Genomic DNA, 15713 nt, shown 5'->3' on the forward strand with positions numbered 1-15713 from the left:
GGACTCAATCCGTCTTGAGACAGCCACTATTAATTATATCAGAACTCTATTCTCTGAAAAGAAATAACAATGTTGTCTCATTCTATTGTCAGATTATTTTTCTTCTGATTGTTTTGGTTGAGATGAGTATTATTATTCCATTGTACAAGACAAATTCTGCAGCTTAGCTATCATCTTTTCCCCTATATATAAATGTTTTACAAATAATCTTTATATATAGTACCTTGTTTATAGTTTTAGTCCACAATTCGCACCTAAACTAAACATGATTCTTCAAGTAACTTTTCTTTCATCTTTTTGCATGAACCCAGAAAATATTTCTAATTTTCTTAGCAGAACTACGACACCCTATGTCTTGGTAGTTTTGTTAACAAAAAGCCCAGCAGTTCTCAATAAATGCAGCGACCTCAAAGAAACAACATTATGCTATTGCACTTCTCAAAAGCATATGCCAGCTCTTTTTCTCTTGTCAACATCCAACAAAAACATTGCAAGATAACTTATAGTTTAAGCAAAACCTTGTCATTATGTTCAATACAGCTTTAAGATTTAGTCGTTAAAATCTAAGATATGCATGTCTTGTTCTGTCTTTGGACCACTTATAGATAAAGTCACCATCACTTCCTACAAATATTTTAGTAACTTCACACGAAGCATAAGAAATCTGTCCTATTTGTGATTCGGTGAATCCAAAGGATATGACACAGTTTTTAGAAGGCAATTGTCGTGTGAAGCTATTATTATTCTTCAAAAGGGAAGGAAGAGAAAAGATTTAACCACTTGAGCCATGGCTGGTTTGGGAGAATTATCATTAGTAGATATCATAAGAGCTGCAATAACAAGATACCTTCAATTTTCTCTTCACGGGCGTCCCGATCTCTTCTGCCTTGACCATTTCTGTGGCAATTCTCCCACTGGATTTCCTGAAGGGGGGATCAAGGGTGTGGAACTTGTTCATCTCCTATTACTTTCTGCTGAGAAGATTGGCAGCCAACAATTTGATCGTGCTAGCATATTCCTAGACCATGTTGATAAGTATTCTTCAACAACTGGCAACCCGGTTCAAAGACTGGTGCATTACTTCAGTAAGGCTCTCCGAGAGAGGTTTAATCTAGAAACTGGGAGGATCACATCAAAGGGACTGAAGAGTGAAGAAGTAATGTTATTATTACACCCAGAAGAGGTAATGGCAAGTGCAAAGCAAGCTCTTATTGCCTGTTATCAAAAAGTCCCCTTTTATCAAGTTACTGTCTTTGCAGGAATCCAAGCAGTGATAGAAAATGTGTCATCAGCAAAAACAATTCATATAATTGATCTTGCAACCAGAACTGGATCCCACTGTCCCGCGATCATGCAAGCTCTTGCAACTCGACAAGGGTGTCCACCTGAGCTTCTTAAGATAACAATGGTGGTCGGAACAACATCATCAAAGCAGAAATTTGAGGAGATAGAAAATAGGTTGGCCAACTTTGCTGAAACCATAAATTTACCCTTTCCATTCAATATATCATTTTTAACAGACATCAAAGATTTTGAGACGAACGAAGGTGAAGTCGTTGCTGTCTACTCACCGGTTCACCTAAGTCATATGATAAGAAAGCCGAATTGTTTGGAAACATTCCTCACGGAGCTTAGAAAGATCAATCCATGCGTTATGGTCGTCATTGAAGTTGAATCAAATGATAATTTACAGACTTTCGAAGACAGATTTTTTGGGACACTCTTTCATTTTGGTGCTTTATTTGATTGCCTGGAAGTTTGTATGAATAGGTGTCATGCTAATCGGATGACATTTGAAGAAATGTACGCAGGTCAGCATATTCGGAACATCATTGCAAGTGAGGGTGAGGAGAGGATTTTCGGGCACATGAAGATTGATGGATGGAGGGATTTGTTCAACAGGTTTGGTTTGGTTGAAGCAGAGCTTAGCTCATGGTCGTTATTTCAAGCAGAGTTGATACTTAGGAGTTTTGCTTGTGGGAGTTCTTGCACGATTGATAGGAATGGGGAATGCTTGATAATTGGATGGAAAGGAATACCACATCTTTCTCTTTCAGTTTGGAAGTTTCACCGAGAGTAGAGAAGATTTGCAATACAGATTTTAGGCTTGCCAGCATCTCAGGAAATCCTAGCCAAAGTAAAGTTTACACGACGCCATTGAAAAAATGTATTAAATTCTCTGATTTGACGTTCAATTTCTCTAGAAAGTGCCTGCACTAAGAATCCCAAAATGGAATGGCATCACTTAGCCAAATATTTAAGTTAAGAATGGAAACATCCTACGTCCAAAATAGTATATATATATATATATATATATAAAGTTGGGACTTGAGGAGGTGACGTGGCATCACCATTTCTCATATTTGTATATTTTTTATTATCTAATAAATAGAGAAATTTTCTTTTAGATTTGACTTTTCATCTTCTCATAATTAATTTGATTGTTATTACATAATAACAATTATGTAAAGATTTTAATGAGGCATATTCTTTATTATGAACATCCAAGGGAGAGTGTTATTAATTTATTAAAATAAATGTAAATGTTCATAACATATATCTCTTAGTCTCCTCACTATCTCCCATTAGCAACCTTTAGTTTCCCTATAACTCACACTATCTCACCAGGAATTATGATCCATAATTTTTCATTAATTTCATGGAGTGATTATGTAACTATAAAAGGAGAGCTCATCTTTTTGTTTTGTACACACACAATTAGAATGAATAAAATCACTCTATAATATATTCTCTCATTTTATTCTTTATCTTGCATTGTTTTTTTATTTGTATTGCTGGCTAATGGTTTTTTTTATTTTTTATAAGGCTGCCTCATCTTAAAAAAAAGTCAATTCATATTTTTTATCAGTTTCATTAAGTGTAAAGTAAAAAAAAAGATAATATTAAATTTTGTTTTCAAAGCCGCGTGAAATGCGATTCTATTTTCTAGTACAATTATATGATTGGTGAGCAAACGGTCCAGATGTCATGCACAAAAATGAGAGAGATTACACGAGACAGTGAAAAGCCCTGTGCCTGCGGAGTTAGGGTGGCTTGAGTGTTACCGGGTAGGAAGCGTTTCGAGTACGGGCTTTCCAAGAGTTTTCTCTTTGAACCTTCGTTTTTAATTTTTCATTTGGGCCAGATAGGTTAACCACTTTGTTTTATCTTTGGACCATGATCTTGCTCTTGGTTCAATAAGGCCCGAATGTTTGTTATTGTAGCTGAAATGATGAAAATATAGACAATGATTTTAAAAAATTAAAAATTAATTTTGTGTCATGAAATATGGTGTGAATAACCAACAGTTACCTACAATTCCTACTATACTAACTACCTAATTATGTTATGTATAACAGTAATATCTATATTAAATATTTCTAATAAGAGCATGCTTGATACAGTACGATTGGTTCACTAACGCCATTATATGGGATGTATTGTATTAGCAAAGGGATGAAGATGAAGTGAACAAGAAGAAGCCCAGGCTCTACTTCTCTCTGCTAAATTCTCTTATCTCTATCTTCGTATGTTTCTTTATTTGTTTTATTAATTCATTTCATTAACTAATTAATCTATTTTATATCTTGTTTTATAGAGATATATAAATTTATAACATGTTATCATCACAAGCACGTTTTGAAACAACACTATATTATATTATAGTGAATATCTTGACGAGCTAAGCATTTTACCGCAAAATCATCCCGATTAGACTTCGGGCGCATCGGCAACTGCCTCAGAAAATTCTGATTTCAAAGTAAGTCAATACTGAGTTAAGCCTAAGCCGCGCGCTGACCAAAACGTATATGGATATGAGGATTAACAAAAATGTTATAACCCATAAAGCAAAAGTTTGAAACCAAAAGTTTCAAACACGCATATGGATACTATTCACAAATATGGTTACTATTCATTCACACGATTACTATTTATGATTATAAATAATCTCGAACCTGAAATTCTAGATTCATCAACTGGAAGTTCTGTAAATCGGTATGAAAAAGTTTACCGGCTATGTGTTGAACAAAATACCCATTCAAGTTGTGGACCTAGAAAGGTAACATCTATGAAACTCAAGTATCTATCATGGATAAATTACAATTTGTGATTTTCTCTTGTTATATATTATAAGTGAACCTGCGAAAAAGTTGTTTTTTTTACTACTGGAGACATCTTGTTGTTATCCTTGACGAGGAATTAACTCTTTAGTTCCATATTCTACATATTTAATACCAACCTTACAAGGCTTCCTGCATAGATAAACATCAATTATCATTTCTTTTAAATGTCATAAGATGCTAACACCAGAAATTAAATTAGATTAAAAAAATATAACTATACCCTCACTGGTTCAACAACTTGAACATTTGAAGCATGAATTGGAATTTGGGGCTTCAACTGTAAAGATTCTACCATCATGACCTTCTCCTCCCTTAATATGCTTCTTCACCTGCATACACATCCACAACAATGGAATCATGAATTGCAAGATATGATAAAAATTATTCATTTAGATTTTTTGAAGGCAGGACAAAACACACACTTAAATGCAAGAACATAAACAGACAATGAACAAGCATGCACTCGAAATTCTAAATTATCAAAGGAAACTCCATAAAGATTAAGAGACAGTCAATAATTTTATTCATACTTACTAGAAGATGGCGGCACATAGTTTGCAAACATGCTATAATAAGTTTAGTAAACACTTAACAAAAGTCTTCAGTTACTATGATCATTCATGTGTGTGAGTGTCAGGATGTCAGAAACTCATTTATAGGTGCTAACCGATATAAACTCTTATCAATCAAGCAAGAAACAAAGACTCAATGAACATTTTAACCAAAATTGGTAGAACAAATATGAGGGTTCTATCACGGTCAAATAAATACTATCCTAAGAACTGCTTCCTTGTACATAAACATGGACAGGAAACTTTCCCTCCCCTTCCAAACAAAAAACTAAGAAAGAATTATAACATGAAAGTATAATTGCAACAAAGCAAGACTTGTAAAAAACTTTCCCTACCAGATTTTTCCGCTCAACAATGACTCGGTTTTGGGATCTAAGACACGCTATATAGTACCAGTCTCGCCTTTATTCTTACCCCTGATTATCATAACCTGTAAAAAAAGTGATTAAAATACTTGCTGTTTGAGAGTCCAGATAAGATAATGGAAGTAGCAAATAATAAATCTGTTAATCACATTCTCACATTATGTACTCTGACTACTTTCCAGTGGCTAATGAGTTTCTCAGCAGCTTTCCAGCCCATTTCAAACTTAGAAAGAGATCAATATTCTTAGAGAAGTACCTGTAACTGTCACCAAAAAAACAAAATTCTCATAGTAAAGTAGCATAATATGGTCGAGAGGTCACCCATTTTAATACTATTTTCATTCAAACACGCTTAACTGCAGAGTTACGATAAAATTTGATCCATTAGTACTGGTATAATCGCACCCAAATGTTTAATATTATTCTTATAAAAATTTATTTGCATAAAAATTATTCTTATAAAAGTACCTGCTAATTTCTTTTTTTTAGAATTAAAATAAAAAATAAAAAATAAAAGAAAAAGGATATATTTGGTATTACCCCAGCAGAGGCCCCATCGGCCATCACGTTGACTTTAAACGTGGCAGCCGATAAAAGCTTACAAGTTGGTCAAAAATTCCACAAGCTTTGAGAGGCCTTTCTGCTTTTCGACTTGCTGTTTCGCCGCGTGTTAGCGGGGCGGCCCCACTGGTTTCTACACATGTCTCTCGAGACCTATATTTATCTGCTCTGGAAGTTCAGTTCAATTCGGTCAGCCTCAGAGAGAACAGAGAAAGATAAAAATTAAATGGAAGGGAAGGCGAAAGAAGAAGCGGGGAAGGGCGGAGTGATTGACACGTGGCTGAGGAAACACCGTCTAATTTACATTGGAGCTACAAGACACCCCTTCATCCTTGCCATTCGCGATGGCACTGTCAATTACTCCTCCTTCAAGAAATGGCTGGTCTCTTCTTTGCTACTGCTTACTAATTCATTTGTTTATTTGTTCTGTCAAAAGTGAAAATCATGAACATACTAAGTTCCCATATTTTCAATTTCTTACGATATTGATGGAATCTGTTATTGATTAAGCAACTCACTTTGGTACGTATATATTTTAGTAATCTTTTGTGCAAAGATTTGCTTTTTCGAATTTTAACATGTCGCGGATGTCGTGAAAAAATGACTAAAGTTCAACTGATGTTGGTCACATTATGATGAGTAACATTGTCACGTGAGGACTCATGGTTAATCCACAACATCAATTTTCTTTTCTCAAAGGTGTTATTGAATTATGTCATTTGTTTAGTTGCTCACTATAATTGTGCTGCGTAGTTCCTCACTAGATTATTTTATGCGTGTGGATATTAAAAAGGTGCTAGACTTGTGAACCAGGTTGTAAATTTGGCTGTTTTAGCCTAAAATCCCCTTTTATTTTTTTAAGTTGAAATAATTTGTGCTGTGTTCTGATTCACTGTGAGCATGGTTCTCTTTGGTTATGCAGGGACAAGATTACATATTTGTTAGGGAGTTTGTCGCATTTGCAGCGAGTGTGCTCATAAAGGCATGGAAAGAATCAGATGATAGTGAAGGCGATACAGAAGTGATATTGGGTGGCATGGCTGGTTTGCATGATGAGATTGCTTGGTTCAAGAAAGAAGCATCTAAATGGGGTGTTGAACTCTCTGAAACTGTTCCTCAGAAAGCTAATCAGCTTTACTGCAGGTACTTACGGAATCTTCTTCAGCTTAGAGTTTGATTCTTGGCTATTATGATAGTTGTGGTGATTGCATTGAATTTTGGAAGCATGATACTTATGGGGTGATTTTGATTAATGTTCAAATGATTTGCCAACTTGATTTGACTGCCAAACTGAACTGCGTGATTGTCAAATTTCATGGTTCTTGTTTAATTATTCTTTCATTTAACTCGATGTGGGACAAGCTGTTTAGAAAATCTTCTTTAAAACATAACTCTCTGAACCTAGGATTCTAAATTTCTTACGCCTGCATTTGGGTGTATAGTTCACATTTGATGGTCATGGTCGCATCACCTCAGAATGATTCAAATTTGTTGCCTTGTTGGTTGATAATAACTATTCCTCAGCTAGACCTTCTCATCAAGCCCATGATCGTAATTCTTCTCATCATAGAATTAGGGGTTTCTCCATTCCTTAAAAGTGTCCTAAAGTTTGTAGTTTGTATTGGATTAGTAGATCTTCCTTTAGAATCTATAGAAAAAGATATATTAACTCATAACTATGTTATTGACGACTATCGAGGATGTGGAAAATCATATTAGTTCATAACATTGGATCGCTGGCATATAATGATGATGATGAAAATGCTGTGCCTTTTTGTATTTTGTACATTTACAATTAAGCTTTTAGTTTGTGACGCATAGTTTCAAGCTGCTGGTATAAAATTATTGTTTTAATCTAGGATTAAAACCAGCGCATTACTTTTGGTTCTAATGAAAGGGGAATCACGATGAGGTACTTGAAATGATCCATAACCACCAGAAAAGTCATCCTTTTTCACTATCTGCAGATTTCTGGAGAGTTTAATGAGCCCAGAAGTTGACTATACAGTGGCCATCACAGTTTTCTGGGCCATTGAAGCCGTCTATCAAGAGAGTTTTGCACACTGTCTAGAACCTGACACCAATACCCCACCAGAATTGCAAGAGGTTTGCCAAAGATGGGGCAATGATGGTTTTGGTCAATACTGCCATTCTCTCAAAAAAATTGCCAACCGGCTTCTGGAGAAGGCTTCTGATGATTTGATTGTGGGGAAAGCTGGAGACGATGTGTTAAAGAAAGCTGAAGTAGAGTTAATTCGTGTCCTGGAACATGAAGTTGAATTCTGGAACATGAGCCGTGGGACTGCGTGAAACTTTTTTCCATAAAACTTGTACACGAAATAGGTAAAGTTTGTGGCGTACACCCAACGTTGTCGGCTGAGCATTACATGTAACGTTCGCTGTCTTGTAAGCAGAGCATTTGGGCAAAGATTTGGGTCAATAAAACTGCGCACTTTCTTTTAGAGTTTTAGTTGATCCAATTTTACACAGCTTCAACGTTTTCAAACGGGTACAAAGTTTCAAACGGGACTTTATACAGACGATTAGGGACATAGTCATTTCTTAACACGACATGATAAGAGACAAATCACATTTTACTACAAACAGGATCAATAAATAAACGAGACCACCCACTACATATCAAGACCAAGAAGAAATTTCACTTGAACACAAGAACACGAATCACTCAACCTACTCTGAAGGTAGCTAAGACTCGGACATTCCAGTAGTTATAATGGGTTGCATTTGGCTATAAGCTTGCTGCCATGGCTGATTTGAGAAGCAGCCACTTTGCATTTGCCTAAATCTCATACAAATTGAGCACAAATTATCCAAGTACTCAGCCAATTTCGCCTTCTCAACTTTCAAAGCCTGATTCTCTTGCAAAAGTATACGAGTCCTTTGTGACAGATCATTATATTGTCCATTGAGCTCAAATATTTGCTCCTTCATCGTTGCAATCTCATTAACCAAATCCTTCACTCTTTGTTCTCTCTTAAGCCTCGATCGTTTGGCCGATTCTCGATTTGATGCCATCCTCTTCCTCTTCTTCTCATCCATGTTTGCATATCTTGCTTCATACTCCGAGCGTTTGCATGAGAGCGACATTTTTTTCTTTTTCTTCAGGATGTAACTAAAAAACTATATTAGCAAAGATTAAATTAAATTTTACTATACTGGAATCCGAATTATTGAAAATTTGGATTGGTCCAGTTTGTACCTATCCACTTTTTTCGGCCTAAGTTCTAAAACATTTGATTGGAGAGAATTGTTAAATCTTTGGGTTTGAATCAATAATTAAAGAACTTTGAGATTTTTTTAAATCAAACAGGAATCAAGAAAAACATAAAACCAATATAGAAGTACTATTGATACTGAATGAGATAAAAGAATCGTGCAAAAGAATGACAGATTGGTCATGTCATTAGCATGATGGTGACCAAAATCATGATCAATAAATAATTTTACAAAGCGAATACCAACTACTGCTCAGAGAAAGATCAAAAGAGTAGGAACAAGATCCAATTAATTTTGAAAGAGGAGGAAGGAGAAAAATGTGAAGAAAACAAGAAAGTGGAGGGTCTCAAGGGACGTGAAGGGGGTATTTATAATTGACAAAAGTGGATTTAATTGCGAATTATTTGGTGTAAGGTATCTTCCAGATCGAAGAGAAAACGTGTTGCAATTTGCTTACATGTTTGATCAAATCTTTTATAAATTAAATTAAAGTACAATTAGCAGCCAACTGTGCCAGAGCAAAGTCATAAATCACATGCTACGCTTTGCATTGGATATTACGTCAATATTTTATTTACTTTCTGGATAAGGAGAGATACCATTTAATGCTATAAAATTAAAAAAGTTGTTGTATAAGAATTGTGATATCAATTTTCCAAAATTGACTTTAAAAATTTATGATCGCACGCTATATTGGGATCAATTTTACAGCTGTTTTAAGGTTGATTTTCCTATGTCATTAAGATAACGAAATATAAAAGGTGCGTATTGTTAGACCCAGACCGTCAAATCATTTCTTTCCTTAAAAACCAAAATAGATAAAAGAAAATAATTATCAAACAAATTTATTACCACGGTGTATATTTGGAGAGATTTATTATCTTTGAATTTTTACAACTCATTCTTGATTATTTGCTTTTAACAGCCCACTATTTTTAAGTTGTGCGATTCTCGAAAGTTATCTTTAGTCGAATGGTGGGTTCAATGTCCGGAAATAAAAAGTGGTTCAACGTCCACAAATAAAAAATTAAAGGCATTTTTCTCTCTTGATAAATGAGAGTATATCTCATAATTTATTGACGTTATGCTTCATATATTTTTAGTAGGGATGGCAAAAATTCCCACGGGAACAGGTACATTCGGAGATTTTTTTCATTCGGGGAGGGTATGTGGATAATTTCATACCTAATTTCTTATTCGGGGAAGGGACGGAGAAATTTTTTTACCCAATTTCTTATTCGGGGAGGGGACGGGGATGAGGTGGAATCCCCATCCCCTACCCATTTCCCCATTTTAATTTTTAATTTAATTTTAATTTTTTAAAATTACTAGTAAATAAATAATAAAATTTGAATTATAAAATTATAAGTATTGGTAAAAATAAAAAATATCAAAATATTTATATTATTAAACTTTTAGGCCTAATTAACTAATTAAATTCCTAAATTTTTATTTAGGACATTAAAAAGACCGGACAGATTCTACTAACCCAAAACTTTTGTTTTAATTTTAATATTCATTAAATATTTTAAACTTAAATCTATTTTTTATTTATCTTAAATCTATTTTTTATTTATTTTTAGATGTTATAATTGCCCACAGCAAATCACAATTTTAATATATAATATAATCTAATATTTGCTCTTAATTTGCTTCGACTTAACTATTGTATTGTAAAGGGAATAGTCCACATTTATAAAGTGCCCACGCCACCATTGAAAAGTTAATTTTGAATCTAAATTTGATTTTATTTGTAACAATTTTGTATTAGGCTATTAATTTGTTCATGATAGTTTGTATCCCTTGCATGCTACGTTACTTACTAATTTAATGTATGTGACTTTTGTAATGGATATTAATGTAAGATATATTTCGAACTTTATTTTTATTTGAATTTTTTTATTTTAATATGATTAACTCAAAATCAAAAACAAAAAAAAATGTATTAGTTATTCGGGGATCGTGGACCCTCGGGGATCTCCTGTTATTATTCGGGGAGGGGATGAGGATTCTCTTAAATAATTTTGACGGGGATGGGGAGGGGACGGGTACATACGTAAAATATCGGGGATGGATACGAGAAGATTGGTCCTCTCCCCTCTCCTCCCCATTGCCATCCCTAATTTTTAGACCCCATTATTTAAATTTAGTGATAGATGTTGATTATAATTTAAAAACGTGACGTCATTCTCTTTGTATTGAATTTCCTTTGTGTGTTTGCATGGCTAATTAATAATTAATTTAGTGCTAAACATAGTCAATAAGATGAAAAGTCGATAACTTGGTCCAATCGCTATCCAAATTGATGCATATCCTACAAATTCTTACTTATCCAAAAACTAGTGACGCTAACGTGGCGAGCATAGTTTTATTAAAGTCAGTTCATTCAGATTTCAACATTTCCAAGAATAATTTGGTGTGGATGTTGACTTGAGACTCTTTTTGGTTTATCTAGCAAGCTACCAACATGTACCTGAGTTCTTCCGATAATGTATTGAAAAAACTTATCTTCTGGAAATTAACAATTTGAGTAATGACATGCTAATAAATCCCAAGATTTTTCGGATGTCTAATCTTCATCCTCAACTCAGTTCATTCGATAACAGTGTAGTTCGGTGTATAGAAAGTTTAAATTGATCATGTAATGGTAAGATAGTCTAGAGTCTTCATCAAGGGTTGAAAATTATATGTCAACACTCTGGCATGCTTAGGTAAAGTCTATCGAGGTCTGAAAAGCTATCGAGAGTCTAAATCTTCAGTATATAATAGCATCACTTCGGGCATATGAATTGGCAGTGGAGCTAAATTTATAGAATGATAATACGATAGCCACGAGATGTAGTCTTATTTTTATGGAAAAGTGAAAGTCACCTTTAATTTTCTAATTTTGATAGAGTGAATCTTTGGCGTTTGAAGGTGAATCTATCATCCAACCAATTGAAGATGACTTCTCAAAAAAAAATATTTTTTAGCTTAAACAACGATCAGAGCACACAATCCCTCTTCAATTTCATTTAACCTTTGCTGAAGAAAAGATTATGCTTATGACAGAAGAATCATTAATATATATACCACGTCGAAGAATGTAGGTGCTTCTGCTTGCCCCATGCAAAACTAAAAAGAAAATTAAAACGTTTTCAGATAATAAGTAAATGAGATAAATTAACTAGCTCATATTATTCAAAGGAAGAACGCATAATTCGATAAAAAAGCATGCACATGCTACAATGGTCGACGAGGCAAATGACCTATTTAATTTCCTACTAACTTTTTTCTTTTCCTATCAGCTACTCTCATCATCGTTTGTATTAGTTCTTCGTTCAGAACATCAAATGGCTATAAACAATTTTTTTCAACTTACTTTTTTTTTTCTCCTTTTGTACCACTTATTACTTATGCTTGTAAGTTGTAACAAACCACTGACAAATGCTATCTGAACATCCGCATTTTAATTTCAATATATTTTGTTTGATACATTTTTTTGTGGAGCTATCTTATCATTCGATCGATCCATCTGTAACTTCCAAGGACTTGGGTTTCATTTGATATAACTTTTTAAGTAAATTTTATTTAAGTAAAATTTTTACTAATAGATCTTATACTAAAAATATTTGAGTTGTTTGATTGTCAATAAGAATTTTTATTAAAAATTGTGAAATTATTTTAATAGCAAGATTTTTAAATTTATGTTGGGAAATAAATTAAGAATAATTTACATAATTTAACTCTTTAAAAAAGCTCTATAACATTTACTTCCAAAAGTCAAACAATTGAGGTTAATAGAGATAAAATAGCTTATTTAATGTCTAAAGCTCTACTTGATATATAACTAAACAATACTAGAAATTTTGAAAAGAGGTTATGAGATTAAATTATAATTTTTAGTTATTAGATAAGCCATATCAAATATGCACTTATTAAGATTTTTGTCTCTAATCGTATCAATTCAATTCCTTGGAGTCATGCATCAATTTGGCCCATGTTTGGTAGAAAGAAGAGAAGAGTAGAGAAGGAAGGAAAGGGAAGAGAGAGAGAGAGAAAATAAGAGAAAAGAAGATCAATCTCAAATTCATTTTTTCTTCCTTATTTCTATCCCCCTCCTCCTTTCCTCCCATTTCTTCAAACCAATTTGTCATTAGGGTTTTAATTAATCAATTCTTTACTATTCTCTTCTTACTATCCTTAGACTTTTAATAATCTAGTGATAATGACACGTGCCGCATAATAACAATGCTATTTAGATCCTGTATAAATAAAAACTAATGCTCGATTCCCCATAACTCCCAAAACGAATTTTTCTGAAGCTAAAACCTAAAACCAACCATGGCCGTCAGTCCCTGAAACTGGCAGGGAAAAAAAAAGGGAGAAAATATGACGTACGTCGAGAAGGACATGCACATGCAGTAGAAGTGTGCGGTGCTCATTGTGATCCTTTTCCAATTCAAATCCCTCCGAATTTTGAGCTCCCTGAAAATTATTAGAAATCACTCGTGAAAGTTTTAGAATACGCCGGACAGTTACTATGGTCCTCCCACGACGGCAATGGGCCTCATGTATGTCCATATAATTTTAATAAGTGAATATCGTTTCGGTTTAGTATTACGTACTGAGGACAGAGAGAAATTATTCCTAGATTTGGATTTATTGCAATTCGACTAAGATTTTCATCTCAACCTGTGCTGTAGAATTCACGCGCGCAAAGCACTTCAAAATCTAGATGCTTTTTGTCTGGTCTTTTTACTTTTTTAATAGTGTTACCTAACTGATGGTGAATATATACGGGCGATAGGCCCCAAAAATTCTGGCTGGATTGCAGCAGTCCCAGTTCCAGGAGATTAAAGACCTCGTTATCGAGTGCCAGTCTGCCTGGACTCACAGCTACCTATTATTCTCGGCGGGCAGGCCACGGGCCCCCAACAGCACCAACAGTAACATTTTGTCTAGTATATATAAGAGCTGCGTGAGCAGTGCATCGATCTTCTTCCGTCTTCCTGAAGTTAATTTCTTTCCACTACTGATCAGCTTAATTTACATGTATCCACTTTTTATTTTATTTGCTAACGATATCTTCTCAATGTGTTTTTTGGACTTTGAACAATGATCACAATCCTGCTTCAGTTTCATTGCAACTTCTTTCAAGAAAAGACTATGCTCATTTAAGAATTCAGAAAACACGTCGAGTAATGTGGGTGTTTCTTTCTACAGGCCCCCTTTGCAAAAGAAAGGAGAAAATAAAAATGTTTTCGAATAAGAAACAAAGAAGATTATTTATAATCACCTCGTATTATATTAAAATATGAAAAAATTTTAGAATACCTTTGAGATGTTATATTAGTCATATAAGAAGTAAATGATATTCCAATATGTATTCATTTATTTTGAAAAGTCAGCATGCAATTGGTAGTCTAAAAATCAAATGCACATGTCGTACATGTATTAGTTGGTTATATTAGCTCTAATATATTCTAAATTTTTTTTGAAAGACGAACTCATTTTTCTTTATTTTAGGTTTATTTAGAACATGACACGGCACTTAGTGGTGCATACATTAGATATATAAATGAGGATAATGATGCCATCAAAGTGGCTGTAGTTTAGTGGTAAGAATTCCACGTTGTGGCCGTGGAGACCTGGGCTCGAATCCCAGCAGCCACAGTTATGTTGTCTAGGGAAATTTTTTTTTTTTTTAGACAAGATCTTAAAATAGGGAAGAGTGAAATGCTTGGAATTGTTTAAGTATATTTCTTTTAGGCAAGATCTTCAAAGAGGGAAGAGCGTTCGGGATCTAGGGAATTTTTTTTTTTTTTTAGACAAGATCTTAAAATAGGGAAGAGTGAAATGCTTGGAATTGTTTAAGTATATTTCTTTTAGGCAAGATCTTCAAAGAGGGAAGAGTGTTCAGGATCATTTAAGTATAAACTTATAGGCAATATCTTAAAAGAGAGAAGAGGTTAGGATTGTTTAATTATAAACTTTGAGTTCTGGGTTTGAATCCTAGTAGTCACAACTTGGGATTGTTCAAGATAAAACTTGAGTTTTAGGCAAGATCTTAAGAGGAAGAACTTGAGATTATTCTAAGTATAAACTTTGAGTTCTGGGCTCGAATCCCAGTAATCACAGCTTGGGATTGTTCAAAATATAAACTTTGAGTTTTAGACAATTTTAATTTGAGTATACATATTTTAGGTTAACGAAGCTTGTATGAAATTTAAAAAAGAGAAATCTAAGTGATTATTGAGATCAGCTTGTTATAGAAAATGCTTCGGTATAAAGATACACATATTCCTTGTTTGTCAGTTGTTCAATAAAAGACATATATTTAAGAACATACTAGAAAATGCACTTCTATTTATGTATATAGTTCTAACCTGAAATGTTTTGAACATCTTATGATGAATATTGAATACAATACTAATATTTGCACCATAGTTGACCCCACACATAACACTAGATGTAGTGTTTTGATATAAGTATAAATTGCCACGGTATGCATCTCACACACACACACGAGGCAAGCTCACACACGTGTTCTGCGTTCTCTCTCTCGCCATGGGTCCTCAGCTAGCGGGAGTCTCTCGGCTTGACTACTAAAACATAATCCAAAAACCACTCAAGAAAATATATACTTAGGAATTCCCATGCATCCTCAAGCAATTTTTTTTTCTTAATCTAAGGATTTTATAGTGATATTTAATGAAACGAGATTAGTGTTTTCATTGTGTACTTTCTCCTAAAATTGGACAAACAAATTATATATTTTATTATTAGATTTTGATATTGCAAATATAGAATTATAGAGAGTTGCTATAAGGATTTAATTTTTTTGTTTAGGTCTCAATTTGCAGTTTCTCTTA

General features: G+C 33.9%; 3 protein-coding genes, 1 non-coding gene and 1 pseudogene across 4 annotated transcripts; 3 read left to right on the forward strand and 2 right to left on the reverse strand.

The window, feature by feature from the left end:
• Positions 1 to 787: 787 nt before the first annotated feature.
• LOC18031293 (DELLA protein RGL2) lies at positions 788 to 2080 on the forward strand. The gene has a single exon (XM_006419338.1). The coding sequence runs from the start codon at positions 788 to 790 to the stop codon at positions 2078 to 2080; it is 1293 nt and encodes a 430-aa protein (XP_006419401.1).
• Positions 2081 to 4183: 2103 nt separating this feature from the next.
• LOC112096346 lies at positions 4184 to 5278 on the reverse strand (annotated as a pseudogene).
• Positions 5279 to 5686: 408 nt separating this feature from the next.
• LOC18031620 (probable bifunctional TENA-E protein) lies at positions 5687 to 8084 on the forward strand. The gene is made up of 3 exons (XM_006419340.2): positions 5687 to 6004; positions 6545 to 6765; positions 7590 to 8084. The coding sequence occupies exons 1-3, from the start codon at positions 5849 to 5851 to the stop codon at positions 7930 to 7932; spliced, it is 720 nt and encodes a 239-aa protein (XP_006419403.1). The 5' UTR covers positions 5687 to 5848; the 3' UTR covers positions 7933 to 8084.
• Positions 8085 to 8328: 244 nt separating this feature from the next.
• On the reverse strand, positions 8329 to 8730 carry LOC18031465 (bZIP transcription factor 53). Its single transcript, XM_006419341.1, has one exon. The coding sequence runs from the start codon at positions 8728 to 8730 to the stop codon at positions 8329 to 8331; it is 402 nt and encodes a 133-aa protein (XP_006419404.1).
• A 5712-nt stretch (positions 8731 to 14442) lies between these two features.
• Positions 14443 to 14514, forward strand: TRNAH-GUG. Its single transcript has one exon. It is a non-coding gene; the product is annotated as a tRNA-His (tRNA).
• Positions 14515 to 15713: the final 1199 nt, after the last annotated feature.

Source organism: Citrus clementina, unplaced genomic scaffold (assembly GCF_000493195.1).
Source record: "Citrus clementina cultivar Clemenules unplaced genomic scaffold, Citrus_clementina_v1.0 scaffold_9, whole genome shotgun sequence".
NCBI lineage: Eukaryota > Viridiplantae > Streptophyta > Magnoliopsida > Sapindales > Rutaceae > Citrus > Citrus x clementina.